Raw genomic sequence first — 26,955 nt, forward strand, 5'->3', positions numbered from 1 at the left:
ATTGATTTACCCAAAGATAAGCTCTGTTCCGTTATGGATCGTCGTACCTATTTTGACCGTAGTCTCGAACAGATAAATACGAGATTAGAGTGCAAACCTTTTTTACTGTAACACTTTCTCATATAGGTAATGAATATTTTATTAAAACAATACAGGGTCGGGAAAAGCCTGCGCTTTACCATTATCGCCGATTTTTTTGAAATGGAGAGTGAAATATTATTTGCAGAATTTTGATTTGTAAATTTGGAACATTTTTTATGTTTAGTTAGTTATATAGGTAAACAGACAGTGGTTGATACTCTTCATACGTAAGCATGAATTTATGAATGCAATGTAGGTCAAAAAGTAAGAAACTTAGTATATATATATATAAATTTGAAAATGATGTTCGCCTGAAGAATATGATATCGTCATGATGCTGATCTACACGTCGTGATAAACTTGAAAAATGATTCTATTTTTGGTTCTAATATGCTAAAAATGCACTTGGCACACCACGTCTTGTTTTGACTTGAATCGTTTCAAGCTGTAGTCGTTATTTCGATAGACCTGACTTCTTCCTAATAATTCATGAGGTACAATTGTCACAGATAATTACTTCGCTAGAACACGCTTACGCTTATTTCGGGTCGAGGATTATTGCACGAACGACGATCCGCTCGCTAGTTGAATCTAATTTGTATCTACAAATTTCAGAAAGTTTCGATTTGCGTATAGGTATGGTATGTAAATTACTTTATACTGCAGTTAGATTTGGTATGATCAACTGACATGTTTGATTCTTACGTTTGACTTGTCAACACCGTTGGATTATTATTATTAATATTTGCGGCTATAATGTTTTAAATTGAACAGTTGTACCGCCATCAGAAACTTTTCGGCACCAGGAAGACATAACTGAAAAAAAAGATGGCAATGATAAGAGGAAGAAAATTCCAGTCTAAGACAGACGAAGAATTAGAAATGGAAAATAAAATCAGGCATTTTAAAAACTTTGGAAACGAAAAGGTAATTTTCAAAAATTTTTTTATTTGTCTTGCGTTTTCAGTAAGACTGAGAAATGCAATAATGTGTTGCTATGGTAGGTGAACCAATAGATAAAGATCCCATAATATTTTTTGGAAAAAGTTAGTTTGAAAAAGTAACTGGATAGGTCTCTTATTCTTAAGGTTGCCAAATTTATGTCAAAATCATTCTGCTAATATCCGAACGGATTTTGTTTCTATGTTTCTTCTCCTACTTTATGTTTATGAACTGAATTGAATTCGTTTAGGTGTTGATAACAGAGCACCTTCTCAGACAATGTGACGACCCCCTTATTATATAACCTTTATATCAAAATATATTTACAATTGCTTTTTGTCTAGAACAAACCTGCAGCAAGTTTCAAGCAGCAACGCCGTTTAACAATGATGGATGGAGACGACGAAAAACCAATACCAACCAATGAACCTATACCAGAAGTAGACCCATTTTATGCGGAAAAAAACGTTAGTTTTAACTGTGAAAACTTTCGGTTACACAGTGGGCAAATTTTTTTAGAAAAAACCCCTGGATTATTTTTCCATTGTATGTTAAATGAATTGGAAATGATATTACTACTGATCGTGGCTTATATCTGTATAATTCTTAGTGGGGATGATATTGGCTAATCCATAAATCGATTGAATAAATTTTTGTTCGCAACGTCGACGAATGGTATTGAATGCTAATTGAATTCTAATTGGTCTTTAAAATCTGTAAATTCGTTCGTCTAGCGGGTTGATGTGAACGCAAAAAAAGAAAATAAAACAAAATATCTTTTATTCACTTTATAACCGAAAGCCTATTGTTTTTACAGACCTTTTTATTTCTGAACGATCAAAAAGTGATATTTCGATTCAGTGATTCAAAATCTCTTTTCTTGCTCGGCAAAGATAACATCATCAGGAAAGCATTTTTGAGGATTCTCGTGCACAAATATCCTTTAAAAATCGACATTAATAGATTTTCAGATTAAATTATTTCCAAGTCTAATAATTCCAAATTCATATTGTTGAAGGACTTGAAAATATTTTGCATAACCACGCTTTTTATTGCGTAATATTTTTGTAATAAAATTGAAAGTTAGTCCACAAATCACAGAAATGTGTAACTTTTCAACAGGTGTTAGTTTGTTTGTTGAATATTGATTTAAATTATTTAAGAAGTATTCACATGTGTTGTAAAATTTTGGGATTACATCACAAATTTTGTCACGTTGTGGTTGTATTTGCATTGCGGTAATAATTAAGTGATGAATATTTCATAACTGTTTAGAAATATATACTTTGTTGTGGCAGTATTTCGAGAAATGATAGTTGATACTCTATGCAAATTTACCGCAAATACATATTATATTTATGTGTTACCCAGATAACATATTGCAGTTGCCGACTACTGTGTCCTTAACATTTGTGTTTCCACAATAAATCGGTAACGTAGTGATTTTACAAATTCTCAATACAAATTTACATGGTAACTAGATCGCATTTTTATTATTGAACGTGTATTTCATTCTGATAAAGGTTATGGTTTTGCGCGGCGTTAGGCGGTGCCTAATTGCAATAATTTTTCATGGTTGTTTGGTGTCGGTTTTTGCAATATGAGCGGACATGTGCTACTTTTTACCATACACAATGCTAGTTGCACTCCGGTAAAATTATTTACAATTCTATTCATTTCTGGAGTCGATTATAATTCTGAGGCGATTAACTGGTAATATCCAAATGTTTAGACTGCATTCGCGACTATAGTCGCGTATTACAATCAAAGTATTTAGATGGTGAAACAATAATAAGCTATTTTTCTTAACATTTCGCACTTGGTTTAATTATATTGTCATTGCAACAATTCTTATCAACTGTGCTGTAATGATGGTGAACGGAAATAATAAACCGGAATGGTCAGAACTTTATGTTGAGTAAGTGCTTTATGTTGATATTTTTATTCTGTAATTTGTAACTAAAATACTTGTTGGAGTACGATATCGGCAAGCAAAAAATTTTTTTTGCAACATGCAGCCGAAAACAATTTAAAAAAGATTTAGTTCACTGTGGTTTGTCAGTTTTAAACAGTTTTTCAAATTAAAATTTCACAATTATGTGGAAAATTACTATAGGACCCTGGAGATATAGATATATCCAGACGTTGAGGGGTGGTGATATAGAATATAAATGAAATGATATATATACTTGATTGAATCCTAATTCACCTAAACTGCTATACTCGTCTATGCATGTTTTAATTTCACTCTGTCCCTGACGTATACTCTTTTAATTAGCATTATTGGTTATTAATATACGATCCATGGTCGCACCTTACAATAGATAATTTTTAAACGACCCTTTTTACAAATATTCAGAAACATATTCTTATTCATTTACACAACGGAGGCAGTGGTAAAAATAGTTGGTCGTGGATTCATCCTCCATAAATTCAGCTATCTACGTGATCCATGGAATTGGCTGGACTTCGTTGTCATTGTATCAGGGTAAGTAAGTGTGCATTTAGATGGCATGAATTTGCAAATTGAAACTTAGCTGACTCTAACTCCACACTCCTATTCATTTCGACTTTCTGAATTTAGCACTGATTAGTCTCAAAAAAATGTCACTGGCATGCAATGCGATTTTTTTTTGAGTTTTGACATGCATGATTTTTATTGGATATTTATTTGTTATTTTCACAATTTTTCAGATTTGTTCTTATAATTATGGCTGAAATTGAAACTACCGTAAGCTCGGATGTCGGAAGTTTAACGTTCCTTCGCGCAATCCGAGTTCTTCGGATATTTAAAACAGTTTCAGTGATTCCAGGTACGAGAAACAATACAAAGTTACAGCACCAAGCATGTTGAACAATTAAAATTGTTAAATATTGAGTGTTCTCATTAATTTATATAATGACAAGGCTATATCAATTGGTACTGTACAATATTAGTAAATTATTTTATTGTTTGCTGAACAAACCTGAGGATGTTATTATGAATAATTTCTATATATATTTTTCTGTTGCAGGACTTCGCATGATAGTATCAGCTTTAATTGCGTCTACTAAAGCTCTGAAGGATGCCATGCTGTTGAGTCTTTTAGGGTTTTCCATGTTTTCACTCGTCGGGATTCAAGTCTTCCGAGGAACTCTCAGAGCCAAGTGTATACTTCGTCCACCATGGATGCTAAATTCGCAATCATTTACATCTGACACAAATTGGGAACTTTCAGGCCAGCATGAATCATCCACAGAACTCGATAACTCTTCATCATCAATATATAGCATGAAATTTAATTTAAAATACAGGGAACAGGTTTTGGAATTATTTGGACGCCGAGCTTATGAACAAACGCTGTTTTTACTCAATTCTTGGTAAGCCCATTATTACATTTTAGCATTTGTTGTTACTAAAAGTGTTTCCTAGTGGATTAAAACAAGTATACCCCACAAAACAATTCAGCATCAATAATTCCATCTGTTCCGTTAAAATAGTTTTGCTAATGAATAAAAAGATAAAATGTTATTCAAGACTTATCACGAAAACAACGAAAACCCAAAATAAGGTTTACAGCGTACATATCTGGAAAATGCAAAGAGGAATCACATATGTTTGCTCACCAAAAATAGTCACGTTCATGATGATTATACACTCACCATGAACTTGCACAGGAAACGACTCTTTCAAAATTGATAAGAAGTAATGTTTGGAATAAGACAAACCTATCCATAGCCAAATTTAAACAAACCCTTTTCCCGGCGAAATGATGTTTGAGAAGAATGCACATCAGTCGATGCATCAAAGTCTATTCGTTGTATTGTGTCTATTCCAGGCTGAATAAATCACAAAATTCAAGAAGCAGTGGAGGAGTTTTCGAAGAAATGTACCAGAGTGATGATCTACTTTACCCATCGCCGACATATACTACTGAAATATCCAGTCCTGGGATCGGATATCCCAATAGAAGTGTATACAGTGGACTAGGTAGCGGAGTTAATGAAGCAGCAGTATACTCTGACTGGACGTACAGGACACCGCGAAATGAAGAGTTTACTCAAATGGGTTATACGTTCGATTGGAATAGTTGGATAAACAACGAAAGGCACCACGTCATGAACGGATTTGTACCACTTCTTTGTGGCAACTCCAGCACAGCACAGTAAACTCGAAACTTTTATATTTTTGTATGCTTGCTTTCCGCGAATAGCTTCCAATGTCGCAATAGACCTCACCTGAGTCATTTAAAGTTTATTCAATCCTACGCGGAAAAAAGCCACGAATATACAATTCCTGACAGCCACTTTGGAGAGCATAGATTTGTAGCCTTTTTTCATAGTTTTGGACAGATTGCTTATTGTATGTTGGCGTATTGGCAAAGTTTAGCTATTCTAGCTATTTCGTCGATATAAATGAAAGTTCCTCATTTTGTGGAAAAATTGGTAAAGACTGTAGGGCTTAATACTTTTGTGTAAAAATGAAATTTTAGAATTCTGTCAATATTAAGGTATTCACGGAGTATCTGCTGTTGAAAAAAATGTTGTACAGACAACAATGGCGTTGGCTGACCGACAAACATCGTGCCTGACCTGACCAAAAATCACAGTTTCCATACGATCTAATGTTAAATTTGTTTTTACTTTCTCGCATGGGACAGATTTTTGAATGATTAAGCCTATTGACTAAACTTTGAAAATGTCTCTCAGAACAGAAAATTCGTCCTGTGACCGGACACGACTGTCTTAATTAATCACGTTACCGCATCTGGAATATTAAATTCGCCTGTTATCATGCGAGTACACGACTGGGCTTGGGCAGCAATCGTAATATGATACATGGTATTGATTTTACCTTTTGTCATAGATATGGGACTACATCCTACTAATTTATTTATTAGAGTCCGTTAAGTCTGCTCTAGTATTGAATGTTTAAACAATATCAAAGCCGTACACCCCCTTTGTGTTTAATTGTTAATCTGTTTAATTAATTATTTACTTTATATTTATGAATTTGCTTTTTTATTTAGAAAATGTCCGGACGTTGCTATATGTACTAAAGCAGGATCCAACCCCAATTTTGGCTATACAAGTTTCGACAACTTCCCATACGCTTTCCTTTCTGTATTCCGTCTGTCATTACAGGATAATTGGGAAGAACTGTACTTGCAAGTTTTAGAAACTAGTGGTATGTATAGAATCATGTATTTTTTGTGTGTGTTTTTAGAATTGGATTTAAAACTGAAAAAGAACAAAATATTGCTCATAATTAACAAAGACTAATTCACGTCTTCCATGAAGACTGTATTTGGTTCCTCGACTGTATTATAATAAATTAACTATTTTTTTTAGAATTTGACTATTTTTAAATTTTTTCACGTTTAAAGCTTTTTAGTTTTACTTACAATATTTAAATATATATTTTTTCAAATCTATGTAATTAATAGTAGATTTTTATAAATCATTAAAATAGATGTCGTATGTTACATTGAGTAGATTCAATAGCCCCTCACCGTGCTTAGTTAAGTGGTCGCCACATATGTACAAAACCTTCTAAGGAGAAGTGGTAAATAAAATTTTGAGAATAGTCACTTGCCCAGAATGATATCCCACGAGGTATAGAAAACATGTTCATATCAACTACAAAGTTTTACAAAAAGAAAAAATATTTTGAAGTCTTTGTAATGTGAAAATAAAAGTTTACTGGCCAGAATTATCAAGAGGAAATAGTTCTTGCTTGATGTAATTGACATACTTGTGTGCTGAAGTTTTAATAAAGCCATTTTAATAAAAAACAAAATATATATATGTATATATATATATATCTTGAAATCAGTCAAAATATGTATTTATGTTTATATGTTATGATTGTTTGGTGATATCAATGCAATTAGGCCGGTAATTTTAAACAAATAATGTGCAATGAAAATAAATATTTGCAGGTCAGCTGTCGGTGTTATTCTTTCTTATAATGATATTGCTAGGATCCTATTACTTGGTCAATTTGATTCTTGCCGTTGTCGCCAGTTCTTATGAAGATCAAGCTAAAAGTGTACAGATGGCTTTGGCGGAAGAAAAAAAAATCAAAATGAGAGAACGGGTACGACTTAATTCAATCGTTGGCAGTGATCGTTTACATCTATTATATATAAATTACCCTGCAAAACATAATCGCCTGATTAGTTTATATTTTTTCTGTTTCTTACTTTTCTGTTTATTCATATCGTAATCATAGCTCGAATTCAGCCTGTGAAGTTAATATCTAACTATACATAACTTCTTTTGCTGTTAAGAACAGGGACACATATATAGTATCAATCCTAATTCGAATGACTTCCCCCGTAAAGGGCTATTGTTAATATTGTCATGAGGTTTGATTTTTAAATCAAATATATACACGAGTCGCTGAATGCTGATCAGATACAGTGTCTCGTTTTTAAATGACTTTCAAATATCTCTAGCATTAATGAAAATGTGGCTTAATCAGTGTGCATCTTCTTATAAAAATGATGGAATCGGCCGTGATAATAATGGCGAAAATATAAGAAATTTGAAAATAACAGTAATTGAAATATAGAAAATGAGAGAGATGTCATACCAGAATGACAACAAATCACCCGAGTTCTATTATTTAAACTTAGTCATGTCCATTTAGTTCAAGTAAATAATTATTTTTGTGCCTTGAAGACATGCAAACCAGGACCAATTACGATCGTTTGTTACCACATATTGATAGAGTTGTATAAATTATGTACAGAGTTTAGAAAGTAAGGTTTCATCAATATTGCAAATGCTAACTTTCCATCGTACGGTCTTTTTAAAGCTGTCAAAGCTATTCGCCAGTCGTTAAGAAACGGAGCCTATTCGTCCTACAGAAAAATTATCTACTAGGCAACATTGGAATAAAATAAAATCGTGGGCCTACCACTTCAGAAGATATATTGCTTTTGTTATGTTTAAAACAAACTCTAATTGCTTGAAACGCCATAATTTATTATTTATCAATAACTATACGTGAAAGAAAATACTGTATTTGATAAAATCGCGGGAGTGAACATGTGACATTATACCATATAAAAATAACTTTACAAAACTTATTGTTATTGTTTTCCCACGATTGCTTTTTGAAATATACGTTTGAGATAAAAACATTGATATTCACGGAACTTTTATCTAGGAATATCTTCGAAAACGAAGGAATGCAATGACTCAGGAAAAAATTCGTCGAAGCTCAACAAGAGAAAGTATTAGCAACTTCTGTGGGGATTGCAAGGCAATTTTTCTAGAGTAAGCAATGCATTCTTGCTGAAGATAAAGTAGATATTTTATTATCCCATGTTTTAAATGGTCTTGATATGATCTGCTTGAACCTTGGCTATATATTCTGGTTAAGTATAACGTTCAAGATATTGAAAATGGGGAAAATACGTTATTTCTAATTCCAGGTGGAAATGTTGCGTCGGTGAAAGTTTTTTATGCGCTGCAAGATCAAAACTGAAACGAATATTTGTGCACCCGAATGCAGAGATGGCTGTTGTCGGACTAGTAATTCTCAACACTTTATTCATGGCATTGGAAAAAGAACCAAAAGGACCAGAATACGCGAATTTTTTAACAATGTCAAACATTGTAAGATAATTTTTATATTATATTACCTCGCCAAAATGCCTCTAATCGTCTTGAGAGGTCTTACCTAACCAAATGTATATGCTATTACAGGTATTCAATTCGCTTTTTACAATTGAGATGGCGGGTAAAATGTTGGCTCTCAGTCCTTATCATTATTTTGCCGTAGCATGGAATACATTTGATTTTATTGTTGTCACCCTCAGTTTAATAGAAATGGTGATGTCTGACAAATTACCTGATGGTCTCGCGGTTTTGAGGACGTTTCGTCTCATTCGTCTGGTGAGTAGTTTTTATATACATTTATATATATGCTAATATTCAAACTAGACAATTAAAAAAAAAAAATCTGTTTGAATAATTATTTACAAGTTGTCCTATCCCTAGTTCACGCCAATCGGCCTTCATGCAAGAAATTTTCGCCAGTCTAAAACTGGATAACACTCGTCATCTTCGTGAGACGAAACCAATCACACTTATTTAACTCTACCAAAACTCGTTTAATAATTCAAGAATGTCAACACTTTCGGAAAGATGACCCTACACTTTGCAAATTCAACGCGGTTGATCCATTCTGTTTTAGTTGCAAATAAATTTGAAAGGACTGTGTTAATATTTAACGACTCTCAAATGTCGTTATATTTTGACGTACTACACTCGAATTAGCATTTAAAATATACATATATCATATATAGATATGCATTTCCTCATTGTAAATCATGATTATCTTTGCATACGTTATACTAGGTTTATGTGCATCTTCATTTTTTAAAGGTATTCCTGCCTGATCACAGTTTTGCAGCGCGCCAAAAATCGTGTACCGGATGATTTTTTAACCCCTTTTCACGTTTACACAGGCATTCCATTCGTTTGCCTTAATTGCTTACAGGGCTATGGCCGGAACATCGAGTTTGCAATATTTTAACCATCTTGATAATATATAATTAATGTTCGTGTCACAGAAAGATGATAAATAAAATGAAAACAACGGACAGTATATGAAAATAAAACAGAAAGGAGGCTTTTACGCTAGGTTTGGAACGCACACGTTAATTAAGAAGTTATTTCAGCCAAACGACAACTAATGTTATTACTGCATAACGCTCTCCAAAGAACTCCTACCAAAATAGATTTGACTTCAGTTTTCCTCATGGGATAGCAAAATTCCACATACAGTCTCACGTCTTCTCAGTTTGAAAACTCTCAAATTTCAACAAAATACAACCCATATTACGCACAAAGATGCCAATCTTCTCCGCCTGCATTACCCCGCTAAACCGCCTTAGTTAATATCGTAAACTGAACATAAAACCATAAGCATTTGTTTGTATCTCATTACTAGGTACGAATTCTCAAGCTTGCTCGTTCCTGGCCGACGTTGAGTAAGATCATGAGTATGATAGCAGATTCACTCAGTAAACTCGGATATTTAACTCTTGTCCTGCTCATTGTACTTATTATATTCGCATTGGCTGGAATGCAGACAGTTGGAGTGCCGTTTTATATGAATAGATCGAGGGTGAGTGTTATTTTATACTTCTTAGGTAAAATATTGCTACATATCATCTTGTCGAGAACAAATAAGTAAGATCGTTTCAAGTTATTTCAGTATTGAAATGGCATAATGTCTAGCGTTAAATATGTAGTCATGTGTGAATCGTCATTGTTGATTATTCAAAAATCTGACCCTCATTTTTTAAATCTCCATATTGCAATCAAATAATTTACAACCGTGTTGACGGGGCCTTCTTTAGAGCTGTCATTGAGTATTATCTGAAGTCATATTCATAGTCAGAATCGTCATCCTCGAGCAAACCCCGTTCTTCAGATTGCGACCTTTTCGGCGCTAACTTCGCAGAGTACCGTGCTTTACTTCTATCCTTCTGTTTGATTCTCTTCGTAACACTTTTTGACCGTTTTGGGCTGTGCCAAGCCATGTTTTCTGTAGCTTGAGTCGCGTCCACGATTTCTTCTTCTACAGTAGGTAAAGCATTATGCTGATTTAATCCAGACGTTCCAGCCCCTTCGTTAACACGAGAGATATCGGCATCCTGATTATTCGTATTAGCAATGTTTAACTCTTGTAACCTTTCATTTGCCTCTTGTTGCAACTTTGCAATGTACTCTTCGTTCCCAAGCAGTTCTTCTTTCCCCTTTTTTTCATCATCGGAGGAATCCGAAATCCCACTTGAAGGAACAAAATCTTCAGCCATATCACCAAATTCACCTTTCTCCTTCCTTTCTGGAGAAACTGGTTCTATTCCTAATATGCGACTAAGTCGTCGAATTTTTTGTTTTTCTTTACTATGTCGCATGAGACAGGAAGGACAAATTCTGGAAAAATTCTATGCATTTAAAACTAATTGATTTCAATAACACACGTAACAGTAAAGTCGGTTGACTTCCCCAATGGACAGTTCTCAACTATACGAACAGTCAATCGTTAAAAGAAGTGAACTGATTGCCATATAAACGTGTGCCCGCTAATAACAAAAAAAAAATTGGGGGCCGTAAGACCTAATTAAAATAATGGGCTTCTGTCGACTTCTTCTATATTTCAATTATAAAATTTACCATGGCTCAGTTCATTAGTCACGTAGATTCGTAGAAGATCGATTTTTCACGTCCAATAATTTCACAAGATCCAATAATTATTCAAAACGATCTATTTGGTGTACAAACATAGGTTTAATGATCAACGTACCTGTGTAAATCTTCAAAGCAAGGTTTGCAATATTCAATAGAACAACCCGGTCTTTGACATTTAGTAAATAAATCATCGTCATTTCTAGAACCATAGAACATGCATAAAGTACACTTGTGCTTGTCTCTTCCAGTCAGTAGGCGAGCTAATTTGCCCTTTATCTAAATTATAAAAATGTTGAACATATACATTACAGATAGCTGCGTTCTACTTAAATTAGCATCCACGGTTAGATATATCGGCCGCACCACATACTATATTAGTAGTAATTAAATTCTATGCTGAACCGAAAATGCCACCGCTATTCTCAACTGTAGCCGTAAGTATTTATCTTTTTCATAGAATTCTACTGTACCATTTTGTTTTTCTGATCTTTGTTGGTGATTTAAACAAGCTTACCCCTCGACGGTTAGACCACATTATTAATCTCTGGTACAAAGTTTTTCTCTTCTTGGCTTGATTCGTTCCGATAGTATCACTCGCATCTCTGAGTGTTCTCTTTAAATCTTCAACGTTCCCAATTCCTCTATTGTTTAAAATTTTCCGCCTCAGATACATGATACGATTCCTTTCTCTAACTGGATAATATTTAGCCATGATGTATCTACGCAAACGTAGCATATAAGCTTGAATATAAACCAAGATATAGCAAGTCTGAAGAATGCAATATATGACAAGATATGAAAAAAAGTCCGGAACGGATGGTCGAGGCAAACATTTGTCCATGTTGATATCCAATCCTTCCTTTTTCGTAACCTGTTGAAGAGCTCTGACAACGGCTCTGAACATAACATTATAATTTATATAATCTTCCTTTTAATCAGTAGATCGATATTAAATCAAGTAACCTGTAAATAGCCGGTACTAAACCTCGTCCAAATACATTGAGTGTAAAAAATGCCCCCAACATTTCCGTATTTCTTGAGAAAGCATCTGATTTTTCTGAGGCTGCCATAAGATCTTCAACCAACGAAGTACTCTTCATACTTAGTGTGCCAGTAACCATAACCATCATTGAGTATAAACTCCAATCAATCAGCATCATAAAAAGTGACCAAACAAGATTAGATGTAACGAACAACCATCCTCGAAAACACTTCTTTAATTCAGCTCTTGACATTGCACATCTGTAATAATAAATCAACTGGACGTGTCCAGAAAATTCGCCGCAGGAAATTTCGCCGTAGGAAAACTCGTCGCAGGAAATTTCGCCATATGAAAAATCACCGCAAGAGCATTTTGCTGTAAAACAAGTATTTGTGATAAAAACAGTTAGGCTTATAGGGTTAGGTTACCGTTAGGGTATGCTCTTAAATAACGAATCTTTTTTAAATAAAAAGGTACTTCAAACACCTAACTGTTTTTTATCACAAATACTTATTTTACAGCAAAATGCTCTTGCGGCGGTTTTTCATGCGGCGAGATTTCCCACGGCGAAATTTCCTGCGGCGAACTTTCCTTGAACCCATCTTGATGAACCTGCTTTGAATCTCCAACTACAATATATATAAGGATTTTATTTCTCGGTCTTTTCCAACGTATTCTTAGTGTAGGTTATTTACCAAAAAAGTACGTGGTGTTACCTTGAATACGAATCACTGACTTTTACCTCTTTGGGCTGATAAATTTCCTACTTTCTTTGTAGCGAAGTGGCAGAATAACAGGTCTACCGTGTTTGGCGCACTTTCTGTCTAGATGCTTGAATTGAGCAGTTATGTAACAATTGTCGAAATCATTTCTCGTCAAATATTTCTTCCTGAAATACAAGTGATTTGATAGTAAGAAAAAAAAAATCAGCAAAAATGGGGACAGAGTGAAAGAGAATTTAAGAGTTTAACTAAAATGAAAATATACTAAGTAAAATGGCATATTAATGAAAAACTGTTTATAATAGAAAGTACAGACCTATACATTGCAGCCTTGGCTACCACAATGAATGAACTGAAGATTGTGATGAATCTTGTCCAATATAAAATATCATTTATATATCCAAATTTCCCTTTCACTTCCTTGAGTATGTCATCGCGTATTTGTTTTGCTGATTTGCTTGTATTCATGTGGAATTCAAATTCGTGGTCAAAGTGCACACCAAAAAAGAACAGTCGCTGAAGAGGATGTGATAAGTAGGTTTTAACAATTTTTGTAAAACATTTCCCGTATCTTAGATGATATATGAAAATGCATTGAGAACTACCCTTGTATGTTTTTGTAATATTGGAATAATAAGAATTGACATTGATGTGTTCCGTGCTGAAATGATTTAAAAATGTTTAGAAGGCTCTAACTGGGCCACAGTGGAATTTACAGGCAGTTGAACATCCTGTAAAATTTATCATATATTTTAATACAGAACATATATATCTCGATTAAAATAATAGACTGCATCGGCATAATACTTGAGTTAAAATACCAATGTCCTAAAATAAGAATAGTCGCGCATTTCAGAATAAAAATAATTTCCCAGAATTTTTACCACTATCCGCGCCACCAATATTTGTGATACTTTTCTAATTTTTTGTTAAATTTCTTAAAAACGTGCCTTTGTGCGGGTTTATCTTACCCTCATCATTTGAAGTGAATTTTTGACCGGCTCAGTGACAAGTTTCTTCATATTTTTTGCAATATTGCCAGGTAGATTGCAGATGTAAGAAGCTGAGTCTTTTTCACAAATTACTGCAGCAACGCCAACATAATTGTTAATTTTTCTTATGGCTGATGCAATGCTTTCCAATTTTGCTGCAACATTTTCATATGTCGCCTTAGCACGCTGAAATATGAAAAATAATTCGCACTTCTGACTCGAAGTATGTCATCCCATAAGATCAGATATGAACCACGTAATATAAATTTTTTATTTAAAGTTGAAATCACTTGTCATATATATATATACTGGCGGTGTTTTCAACTAATATTTTACAGCAATGTGTGACGATTCGAAAATAAGAGTTAATATAGAATGCAAGCTATAGTTTATTGAGTTACCTCAACTGCGTTTATAATGACATCAATCGTGTTGTCCATAGTATCGAGGATTTCAAATTGTTTTTCCTGGATTTTTGTACGTAGTCCTTGAGTAATATTAAATCCGAGTTCATTTCCACATGTAAGAGACCGGGATATTTCTCCGTAATTGTGAGAAATATTGTTTATAGGTCCAGTAAGAAGCATCATCATCGCGTAGGAAATGAGAATAGCCCTGAAAGATAATTTAATAATACGGATTGTGTATATGAAAACGATTAACTGCGAATGCAGCTTCATTTCGTACTCGTGTTTAAAAAACACTGAACATAAAATCAACATTAAATTCAAGACACCATATGGGGTCATCATATGGTATTATGATCAGTTGTATATGATTTACAATATAATATTATGCACCAGCCTTAGCTGATCTCAAAAAGCCAAATTCCAACAATGCTACACTACAGCATGATCTTAAAAATTCGGACCAATCTTAAAAATTTGCTTATATTCTGCTTCAGGTCAGTTTCATATTGAAAATGGGTAAATTCTCATTACTTTGATCAATTAATATAATTGAGATATGAAAATGGTGGAAAATAACCTTAGTTCATTTTAGGGTTAGGTTGAGATATTTGAAGGAGATTCTTAGCAATGCAGCTTTGTTTATAAACGAAATATTAATTAATGAAAATGTCGATGGAATTTATTTCTCACCTGCCACTAGACGTACAGAACACAGGTAACATGAGAAACCCAATTGCCCGAACAGCTCTTGAAAATGCCATCGCTGTTGCTACAGAAAATCCGATAAAACCAAACCAAAGAGCAGCATTAATAGGATCCCATCTTGTTTGATACGTTAGCAAAAAGTGAAATATTTGAATCATACCGAGCCCCCAAAGAAAGCGAGTAATCAAGACAAAACTGTGAGCAGTTCTTTCACCCAATCGTTTTGCTTCTTCCTTACCAAGATTACGAGTGTCCGAAAAATCCCGAACGACGAGACGCCTGAACACATAATAAAATCTACCTGTTTCAATGTGTACCCAAGTATTAGTACACTGACCACAAATTGATACAAATTCCTACTTTTTGACGGTTTCCTCTTGTCCAGACGATGGTGTGGAAGATGATTCTGTATCTTCTCCCGTTTTCTGTCGAAATATAAACGCTTTCGCTTTTTTATACCACACTTTCGGACCGTAAGTGTTGTGAGCTCGATAAGCAGCTTCTCTCATATCATCCGCATTTCCTAATGGATTCTTGAATTTCCCGAAAGAGAACATAGCTTCATGAATTTTGTATCGCCACGTGATAGAAAACGTCCCGAACTTCAGTCGGAAATGGCGTTTCGATCGCCACGGGCCGCAGCGACCAAGACTTGGACAGATGACGCCACACGGATATTGAATATTGTGACGTCACATTATTTAGACAAGGAATGACATTAGGCTCAACCCGTTTAAGATTGTTCAGTATTTGTAAAGTTTAGCTACCTACCTTTTGCAGAACTTGAACTTTACTGTGTTGGACACAGAGGACATTGACAGAATATTACTTTTTACCAACACCGTGTAAAATAAATGTGCTATGAGTGTCGCCCAATCACGTTTTAGGTGTCACGTTATGCTTTTAGAAAAAGTTTCCTTGTCCTAATTCTGATTGGCGTTTGGGAAGTTTTTTATCTTGTTTTTTTTTCATTTGAGCCTTAAGACATGAAGAGCTCATAAAACAAAGGATTTCTTCATATTGCAATTTACTTTTCAGGGAATACCTTTGCGTTGGCATATGAACGATTTCGTGCATTCATTTCTGATTGTATTTCGAATTCAATGCGGAGAATGGATACAATCAATGTGGAGTTGCATGCATTCTGTATCAGAGGGAAATCGTGAAGAATTAGTTCCATTTTGTCTTTTAATATTCCTCGGAGTCGTTTTTGTTGGGAATTTAGTCGTAAGTTTGTGTATTCCTTTTAAAAGAGATATTGCGGCTATACATCTAAGCGTTGAAATGAATTTTGCTATATTTTTCAGGTATTAAATCTCTTCCTCGCTCTTCTTTTGAACTCGTTTAGCGGCGCAGACTTGAATGGAGGAGGTAAAAGTGCCGGAGCACAGAAGTTTCTGAGATCGTTAAGACGGGCTAGAGCGGTATTTACACGCTATTTTTATTTTCCCTAACGTTGTTGGAAGCTTGCGACTATTCATGATGAGTAATAATTGATAAATTGAACTTACAATAACTACCGTACTATAAAGTGGGCTTGTAATAATTCCTAGACTAATGCTTCATTCAACGCCAACACTCGTATATGGAAATTCTGCCTCTGCGCAAATATTTGGTATGGTAATATGCAGCAATCGCATTTTTTTTCAGATAGTCAGAATTACCGGGCGTAAACGAAAGGTTCATCCAATTTCAGCCAAACCTGAGAACGCGACGGAGTTAACGAACACGAACGGCATCGACAAAGTAAATGATACACCAGAAACTAAAAGTGATACTTTTGCGGTAGGTGATAGTAGATATTGGTTCATTTCAACACAACTAGCATTCTTTGACCGTACAAGACCGCATCATGATAAGTTTACTTGAGAAATAAATGCTCATTTTATTTTTCGGTCTTAGTTTTGTTTTCATTGTTGAAATAATATTTCCTAAAGGATCAGTAATGAAAAAATATTTGCAATATGGAATTTCAGAATATATCGGAGACATCAAAAACTGACCAACAAGAATCAAACGGTATTAATGGCTACCACATCCAACCTTCGGCCATCCAAGAAAATATGTTAAAATCAACAAACTTTTCAAAATCCTGCAATGGAAAGCAAGAAGCTAGTCAGTCGTCATCGAACTTCCTCAAAGTTCCGTTACCGGATTACACAGTATGTGATAGAAAAATACTCTGTTCTATTGCGTTCCCCTACAGTAATCTAATAATAGATATATATATAATATTCGTTGCTCGGACTGAATAAAGCTTAATTTGAAAACAATGCAAATTGTTTTTCTAACGAAATCAAATCTTGACTCTGATTATGACATTGTTACGTGGTTAACAAAATGAAGTTTTAATTTGGTTGATACTTTCAGCTCATTGACTCTGAGATCCTCGAGCCTAAGAGTGTTTCTTTCTGTACGACGGAAAGTTCGGCTTCTATCACTACCACAAGTGGTAATGATATCAATACTTCCGTAGACACCGATAAACAGTCTCCGCCCTTGACGCCTTCTATATCTTCGTCTTCGACGCCCACAAACGAAGAGCAGCCCCCGGATAACAGGAACTGTCTTCAAATTAAAATGAACAATGTGGTTCAACATTGGATTTTCGAAACTTTTATAATATTTTGCATCATGTGCAGTAGTATTGCTTTGGTGAGTCTTATTCAAATAGATATTTTGAAGTATTCTGAGATTCTGTAATATTCTAAACATAGCAACATGTTACTTATATGCTATGTAATAACTTTGAAGAAATTGCAACGGTTCGAAGCAACTCAGAATCACAAGAACTCTGATCAAAAAATTAATCCAAACCAATCTATAAATTTATTTTTTAAGAGTCAATGATTATACATGCGTCGCACAGGCTTGAATACATTTTGTTTATTACGTTTCGCTTTCTGTTATCTTATTATCATGTTTCCCCGGCGTCCTTATTTTTGGGTTCATATCGATGGCAACACTGGTTATATAGGAATAGATTATTGGCTATAGATAATTCTTGTTATGTTAAATGTTTCATTACCCGACGGGATTGTGTTAGAAGATAAAATGTGTTGTGTGAAAAGAATTATAATATCCAATGTAAAATAAGTCTTGCTTTAGGTATTTGAAGACGTGAATCTACCGAAGAAACCTTTGCTCAAGTCAGTGCTTGAAGTATTCGACAAGATATTTATGGTGATATTTTTTATTGAAATGATTATGAAATGGATTGGATTTGGATTCAAGAAATATTTCACTAACGGATGGTGTATATTGGACTTTTTCATTGTCATGGTGAGTATATGTCAAACTTTTTTCTGAGATTGTATAAATTGTGTGCTTTAAAGTGGTCGATAACCTTAATTCAAATCTCATATATATAGTATTTTGTGGTCAACACACAAAAAATGCCACGCCCGCATTTTTTACTAAAACAAGAAATGTGTAGAATTTCATTTTCCTCGGTTCCGATACCTTTTGGAACCAAGTATATACATATTATCTTACCTATTTAATAAATATATGGACTGAACCGGCTCCGAAGCTCACATCAACCGTTATAGGAGTTCACTCGTAGTGCCACATTAATTGTATTTTCGCAGAAGTGCAGGTCTGTTCCTTCATTTTTTGAAAACAAATGTACATATGAATAGTTTTGTTATTGGGATGCTGTTGTTGTGTTTTCCATTTTTTGGTTCTTCCATGAAAAAATCGCTGTCTCTTCAACTAATGGATCAAAATTGCTTTAAATTTTTCAGTGGTTGAAGATTGTATTTTACGCTAAAAGGTTATTTGCTTTTATTTATTTTAAAACTGTCTGTGTGCTCTATGTTATTCAGATTTCATTTCCAAATTATGTATGATGACCTAAAATTAATAAGTTGATATATATCGATGCTGCGACCCTTCTAGCGCTACGCGAAAGGTGCACAGTAAAATAGCGTTTTAGTGAGTTCGATAAAAACAGAAACATGTTCTTAAATCTTGAATCCCATTACCATTTACTTTTTATTTCATCTTAATTTCCGTATATTGACTTTAGTTTTCAATCGTATCTTTATCTTTGGAAATATATGCAATGATGAGCGAATCAAATTCGACTGATCTTTCATCATTGAGAGTTTTGAGAAGTTTACGAGCATTTCGACCGCTGCGTGCAATGTCCAGGTTCAAAGGAATCAAGGTCAAAATACTTTTAATGTCCACTAGTAATATGAAAATAAATTTTCTGTGAGATTACTGAAAATTGTTTCAATCCATGAAAAGGTTCTATAAATATTGTAATTACTCATTGTAAACATTACAAATAATTTAAACTTATTGAGTTCAAAAATCGGCGCTCCAGAAGTATGTGTACCAATATTTATATGGAGGTAACTAATTTTGTTCGCCCACTTTACATCAAGTTCTGTAAAGTGACGGAATCCTATGGGCAGGGGGTATATTCACTTTGCTAAGACAGACAGTCCCCGAATTCGTGATAGAACTAAAATAAGGAAATTCGGAATAAAAGGATAGCCTAACCATAACCTGATACACATACTACCGGAGTGCCCAAGTATCAACATAATTTCGATTTTATTTGAAGAGTTGGAAAAGGATTAACTGTATTTCAAAACGCCAAAAAATCGTGTCCAAGAATGAATTGCACAGTCTGTGGACATTTTATGCTAAATTTAATTATTAGTAAGGTATTCGCCATAATAATATTCTTTTTACACTTGAAATAAGGTCTAGCAAAAATCATTATAGTTTTGTTCAACATAAAATGCAACATATGACCATTAAAAAATCAAAGAAATATTTTACCCCATTACAGGTTGTTACAGACGCATTGTTTCGTTCTATTCCATCGATATTAAACGTGTTCGTTATATGTCTGGTATTCTGGTTGGTATTTGCTATTATGGGCGTAAATTTATTTGCTGGGAAAATGTCTGCGTGTAGATGGAAGAAAACTGGCGAAAAAGTTTGGCACCCCGAAGATTTCAAGAAGTAAAAAAACTTTTTAGAATCCTTGTTCTATATTTTGCATGTACTAAAGCGGCCGTGGTAAAACAGTCTTTACAAATATATATATATATGTATATATGCAGATTATAAATATAATTTGTCACCGATAATTAACAGAAAATCTGACATGTAGCTTTCATATTTATTTCGTTTGTCGAATGATGTGATAATATGGTGGAGTATTACGATACATTTCACTGTGCTCAAAATACACTTACGAGAATTGTTTGTTGTCGCCGAACGACTCCAGGTGGATACGTGAAATACTAATTTATCAGCGCATTATTCATTTAGTTGGAAAAATTTGTCGGATCATTTTCAACGACCGCCAATTGATGTTTACAATAAATCTGATTGTGAAAGGCTGGCCGAGTTAACAGGTGGAAAAGTACATTGGAAGAATTTATATGCAAACTTTGACAACGTTCCCGTCGCATACGTGTCTCTCATGCAGGTATTTCGAAAGATTTTATAGTGACCGAAATATAGCATGATGCTCATAATATCAGAACGAGGATATCGGTCAGAGACCGAAGACTTATCGATCGAAATTTAGGGGATCCCCAAAACAGCGCTCTTACACCATAGTGACACCTCGTGTCCCATCACTAATCAATTAATAACTCGCTAATTATACGACAAAATCAATAGACTTTTGGTCCGAGATATGATGAATGCACATGCAAAATCTGGAGCAGATTCAATCTCGCTTTCGTGAGATAACGCGTGCATCTAACAGACATACACACAGACAGACAGACACATACTTACCGATTAAAATCGATAAGTAATAATTCACCATGTGAATATTTATACAATATGAGTTATAGGTATCACATATTTGCGTCTTAATCAGTAAGGCAAAAAATATAAAGCATTTACCACGCTCTAAAATTCTAATGAATGAAACAAACAACACAGCGGTAATTTTTTTTGCGCCATGCTGCTATCCATCTATTTTATGAAATCAACGTCTTATTCGACGTAATTCAATCGTCCTTAACAATTATTATAGAGTTGTTTCATATTGTGCAGTTAACTTCTAGTCAAACATGAAATTTACATGGTAATTTTACCTGTGTTTTCTAGGTTGCAACTTTTAAAGGCTGGATGCCAATCATGTACGCTGCTGTTGATTTGCCTGTTAAAATAGGGGATCAGCCAATTTACGAGAATTCCGTGGAAAATTATTTCTTTTTTGTTGCATTCATTATATTTGGCGCGTTTTTTACTCTCAACCTTTTTATATCTGTCGTCATCGATAATTTCAATCAACAAAAGAGCAGATTTGAATTTAAAGGTGGAGAATTGTTTCTAACGAGTGTAAGTCTGGATTTTCTTTAAATATATTGTTAAAGATCCGTTGGAAAAAGTAACTAATGATATATAGTCACTGGGTGTTTAGATAGGTAATTAATGCTAATGTTTTATCAGTCTCAAAAGAAAGCCTACGATATGCTGAAAAAGTTGACTGCGCGTACTCCAAACAAATTGATACCCGTACCAAAAATGAGGTGGAGAAGAAAGCTACATTTCATTGTAACCGGGGACAAATTTGAACTGACCATAATGGTGGCTACATTGCTAAATCTAGCTGTATTGGCATTGGAACATGATGATATATCAACAGGTATGATTCATTTACCTCTCTACAGATAATTGAGATCCTTGTCCATACAGTACATAGGAAGAATTCAACGGGAAAGTTATGGTAATTAAGTTTGAACTTTAATGTATTCGAATCAATTTTGAACATTATCAGAGTTTATGGATTGACGAATGAAAAATGTTATGTAACCTGTCGCCAAGGCCGAACGACGTTTTTGTGTTGCATTTTGTTTAAGAGGGATGTTGTACTCATGAAAAGTGTGAAAGTCGAATATCCCTCACTGGAATAAAACACATCAAATTCGGAAAATAATTTCAGGGTTGTAACATGTCGAATATAGATTTGATATATATATATATGTGTTAATTATACGAGTGAATACGACTTCCACAATATCACTGCGATTTCAATTTGGTTTTCATGCTGTATACGGCATGATGACTCACATGTCACATCCTTATTTTGGCGCACTATTTTGTTGATTATCAGCTTTTGCTTAAGCTTGAATCAGATTTCTCCTATGTGGTAACTTCTAAGCGTATACCCGTGAGCATAGTACCATAAATATAACATGTTATATTTTCAGGCATATCTGATGTGATGGAATATTTGAACTATGGTTTCCTTGGTATATTCACAATTGAAATAATTCTTCGAATAGTTGCGACCGGATGCGAATTTTTCCGATCGCCTTGGAATGTTTATGATTTTCTCGTTATTGGAACTTCTCTTATTGGTGAGACTAGAGAATCGTAACATTCTTAGTTTATTCTTACTATTATAAATTAATAGTACTATTTTAGTGATTGCTGGCTGTCAAGCAATTTTTGTCTCAGAAATAATCCGTCATTTAATCAGAAACTAATATTTGAAAATAAGAATATGATAATTGATATTTGGGTGCCACTTTGGCATGCGATCTCAGCGTTATAATACTACTTCGTAGATGATCTCACTTGCTTAGCAATTGTGGTTCCACTTTGGTATGCGTTTAACATAAAGACATTCTCATAAAATTCATTTTCTAACCCTTACCTGTAATCGTTTGGTTAGGTTAATACTAAAAACACTGACATCACAAAACCGCTGAGATCACATACCAAAGTGGCACCGAATTTTGTGTAATCAGACTTCAATTGCAGTTTTATCATTCACCGTGGATCTTTCAATGTTTTTAGTTAACGTTGTATCTCTGGTACGAGTTGCATTCGACCATCATAGTTCTTTGATCAAGTCACCATGGCTCCCAATGTTGAGGATGATACGTATTGCCAGAATCTTGAGAGTGGCTCGAGTTGCCAGCGGAATTAGAACTCTACTATTCGCCTTAGTTCTGTCTCTACCAGCACTTGTTAATGTGGGAAGCCTGCTATTTCTCTTCATGTTTATATTTGCTATATTTGGAATGAGTCAGTTTGGCCATGTCGAACACAGAGGTGCAATGACTGACATTCTGAATTTTGAAACGTTCCCGAATGCTTTCATGCTGCTATTTCAGGTGAGTAATTGTTGTGGTGCACATGATAAATATATATATATAAACCGTCGTGCTACTATCTATTTTGTAATATTATCGTTACTTTTATACAATACTGTACTGTGAATATAAATACGGGAATGAGATTATGATTTACTTTGTCAGCAATGTTATTAAAGACTAATGTCTTGTGAGTGAGGGCGAGGCTATATTGCCCAACTTGAGATAATAGGAGTGTCTAAATCAGGGTGGTCCAAGGTTGTCGGCTCCGCGGGCCACGAAATTATTTTTGCATTGTTTGCGGGCCACAATAGTGCCAAGAATAGGTAAACAGTGCAATACAAAACAAACACCTTTATTGTGCAATCACATAGTTATCAGGCATAGCCATTCTAGGCTAATAGAATCTGCATTCAATTTTTAGTTTTCTATGATGCCTATATTGTTTGCATATATTTCCGACAAAAAGTTAAAAAGCCAGATAACAATTCAGACCGCCAAGCACATCATTCAACTTCGCTAGTTTCCCCAGCTATCCATAACACTATTTAATTCAGTAACAATAGTGATGACAATACGTCAAAAGATTTTTCTGATTAATTTTATGACGAAACAACACGAAATGCGATTTTTTGATTACTCTCCGAATGTTATGCGGGCCACAGATAATGAAGCGGCGGGCCACATGTGGCCCGCGGGCCTGGTTTTGGACCACCCTGGTCTAAATAGATAACAGAATTGTTCAGGAGACATTGAATAATAATTTATTTTCATGGAATTATAGACATCTACTTCTGCTGGTTGGGATGGATTTCTGGAACCTACGATATACGTGGATGCAGAGTATGATGATTGTAAACCCGAGACAGAGGGAAGTAAAGGAACATGTATGAAGACATCATTTATTGGATACATTTACTTTATAAGGTACTATCACAAACTGGTGTCAGTTTACTGTTGACGAATACTTGATGATACTTAAAACTAGTTTGAAAAAACAAATCGGAAGGTTATGATAGAGTTTTCAATTAGAGTACCTACCATGTAAATCTTTGAATTATCAAAAATAACGACATAATGGTGATTGAAGTTTCAATCAATCCCTATTTCAAAGAAGTTTAATATGACTTTAGACCGGCTAATAAATTATCTAAATGAATTCCAGTAACTGAACCAATTATTTGTTGTGCGAAAGGATTGATATACGTATGTCGGGTATTTATCAAATTTAAATATGATATTGTGTATGTTAAATATGAAAAAAGGTCCCAAGCTCATATGAATAGAACAAGGAGAGGGCGGCCGGTAGTAACGCATTGTTAAAATTGACAGAGACGAAGATTATACTTGCAGCTTTTAATAATAATTATGCAATATTTTAAGTAGTAGTTATTCAGATTAGAATATTAACTTACCTTGGACTGTGTATACAGTACCTTGTCTTGACTTGTATTTCAGTTATCTCATCTTGACATTCGTGATCATCACCAACATGTACATTGCAATAATCTTGGAAAATTTCGAAGCAGCAAACAAAGACAGCGCAGAACCACTAACGGCAGATGATTTTGAACATTATTTCGATGTATGGCAAAAACATGACGAAGATGGTTCTGGGCAGGTAGGAAGCATTCAATATTATCGTTATCCTGGATTTCAAATGGCTTTTTTTTATCAAAAAACATCAATTTAGGAAAACTCGTTTATTGTTTCAGCTTACTATAGAACAACTGAGTAGTTTGTTGCATACAATCGATCGACCTTTGAGAATTCCAAAACCTAATATGGAGAAAATTGCAGCTCTTGAAATACCGATGAATGAAAAAAATGAAATGCATATATTAGATGTCGGTACTGCTCTAGTTAGAAACGTATTGGGTAAGTTATAAATCAATGAACATTGATTAATAACATTAAATGATTACAAAGAGTGTTTAAGTATCTTGGAGTACCTCGCTTTTTTGAAGTTTCGTAAACAAATTGTCTCAAATTTTATCAATAAATGAACAATATAACTTGAAAATGTACAAAAAAGCTTGTAGGTTTTTAAATATATATATATTCTCTAAGACAACCTTATAAATCAATACTTTAAACGTACATTTCTGATTGCATTGTGTTTCATCTCAAGTACTGAGTACCGAGTTTATAAAATAAATTCATTTTTAATTTTGTTCAGTATAATAACGTACATATATATATGTTTTCGTCGATTCATCGTTGAGTTATGATTCGAAACGATTTGAAATAGTTAGCATGGCGAACTATGTTGCAAAGCATTTCAATAGTGTTAATAATTTTGCCGCGGCGTTTGATGAATAACTAATTTCACAATTTACTCATTTCCTATAGTGCTGCAGCAGAAAATTGGTTTACGTAAACCTATTTTGTCCGTATATCACAGGTCCTTGTCATTTTACGGAGGAGATGAAGATAGAGGTTGATTCGCATTTTAGAAAGAAAGCCGCCAAACTCATGAGAAATTATAGCAGGGAGAAAAGTATGAATTCATTTGAATACGCTAAAAACAAAAAGCTTGTTCGACAAGATGCTGTAGAAAAACTGATGGGCTCTCCTAATACAAGACCAAGAAGTGAATCAAACAACAGCAATCGACTTGTACATTCCGATATATCAATAGTGTTGCATCCTGCTCACGATGACGTCAAAACTGCCTCAGTTATGCAAACTTCCAGCGTCATAAAAGTAGAACCTAAAACAAAGTCTATGAATGAAAAGCAGCCACCGTCAACAAAAAATTCAAATTGTAATTCTTCAGCGATAGATGTTCCGAAATGGACATTTGCCAAAGTGACATCGATGTCGGGTGGCAAAGCATTTGCGGATAGCAAACACTCTGATAACACGCTTATTAATCTTACAGATAATTCAGTTGTGCTGCGTCCAAAACACGAGATTATAAAAACTGCTTCTGTGATTCGTTCGATAGACAAAAATAGTAACATAACTGAAAATAATGGGGTAAACTATAATGCAAACTCGTCGGTAATTTGTTTGCCAATCCAATCCTGGGAAAACGCAACTTCCTCTGGAAATAAAAAGTTTACATTTTTCTATAAACTGAGAGATATGTTTTCATCGAGATCTAAGAGACATCGAATGGATGAACAACCGGAATGCAGCAGCAGCAACGTTCCCTTGTCACATTTGAAAGTTGGAAATGAGACTTCGAGTACAAATTTAGGTTTTGTGGCAGATGAAGAAAAGACATTAAATTGTTATAAACACGCTAATGATGAGGGATCGTAATATATATATCTCATCTATGAATTACCCGGAACGTAACATCACGAATGAAACTCTTTTACTTATTTTTATGTGCATTTGATACTTATTTGATTTGTCATTTCTTATTTTTACATTAAAATCAGCAGTATTTTTAAACATTTTGATACACGTTGAGACCTAAGTTCCTGATTTTTAGCAAATCTATTTATTTAGCTTTTTAAGACAAGAAAAATTTGACTTGCCCTGCTGCCATATGGCATAAAATGGCGATTCGAAAATTGTTGGTTACATGAATCGAATGATGTAACGTTGTCCTCTATTCAGTGTACCATGTAAAGTGGAAATAGACAGAGATTGATTCCCCATTTATATGAGCAAATAGTGAGACAGGAGTGCAAGTAATGTTTTCGGTGGTGTAAGAAGTATTAAAACATGCGAGGACCAAACTATACACAGATAAGTAGTCCCTCTGAATCCGTACAAAAGTGTCAAAATGTGTTTGTCGATACCAATCAATTACATCCATCATATATACGGCAGTGTATATAACCTCTCATGGCTCGTGGCCCCTATCTGGAGGCTTTTAGCACT

At 34.4% G+C, this 26,955-nt stretch overlaps 2 protein-coding genes across 3 annotated transcripts; one reads left to right on the forward strand and one right to left on the reverse strand.

The window, feature by feature from the left end:
- The first annotated feature begins 723 nt into the window (after positions 1-723).
- On the forward strand, positions 724-26,725 carry LOC120326830 (sodium channel protein type 4 subunit alpha B-like). The gene is made up of 31 exons (XM_039393181.2): positions 724-1,008; positions 1,368-1,490; positions 1,841-1,959; positions 2,843-2,941; positions 3,383-3,511; positions 3,718-3,836; positions 4,038-4,383; positions 4,842-5,168; positions 6,033-6,190; positions 6,945-7,102; positions 8,180-8,289; positions 8,448-8,631; positions 8,722-8,910; positions 9,971-10,147; positions 16,067-16,255; positions 16,336-16,452; positions 16,679-16,813; positions 17,005-17,190; positions 17,399-17,683; positions 18,137-18,310; positions 19,059-19,199; positions 19,836-20,011; positions 20,324-20,483; positions 21,119-21,352; positions 21,464-21,659; positions 22,225-22,374; positions 22,817-23,136; positions 23,900-24,042; positions 24,574-24,736; positions 24,831-24,993; positions 25,520-26,725. Exons 1-31 carry the CDS (start codon positions 910-912, stop codon positions 26,383-26,385), a joined length of 6,135 nt encoding a protein of 2,044 aa, XP_039249115.2. The 5' UTR covers positions 724-909; the 3' UTR covers positions 26,386-26,725.
- Positions 10,095-15,680, reverse strand: LOC120326831 (DC-STAMP domain-containing protein 2-like). Of its 2 annotated transcripts, XM_039393182.2 has the most exons (10): positions 15,389-15,680; positions 15,014-15,307; positions 14,315-14,528; positions 13,893-14,099; positions 13,238-13,437; positions 12,942-13,088; positions 12,181-12,459; positions 11,732-12,113; positions 11,333-11,493; positions 10,095-10,962 (listed from the first exon to the last, which is right to left on the reverse strand). In XM_039393182.2, exons 1-10 carry the CDS (start codon positions 15,583-15,585, stop codon positions 10,398-10,400), a joined length of 2,646 nt encoding a protein of 881 aa, XP_039249116.2. In that variant the 5' UTR covers positions 15,586-15,680; the 3' UTR covers positions 10,095-10,397. The 2 variants fall into 2 exon arrangements, with proteins under 2 accessions (XP_039249116.2, XP_039249117.2); XM_039393183.2 differs by lacking the exon at positions 15,014-15,307.
- Positions 26,726-26,955: the final 230 nt, after the last annotated feature.

The sequence above is a fragment of the Styela clava genome, chromosome 4, assembly GCF_964204865.1.
Source record: "Styela clava chromosome 4, kaStyClav1.hap1.2, whole genome shotgun sequence".
Lineage (NCBI taxonomy): Eukaryota > Metazoa > Chordata > Ascidiacea > Stolidobranchia > Styelidae > Styela > Styela clava.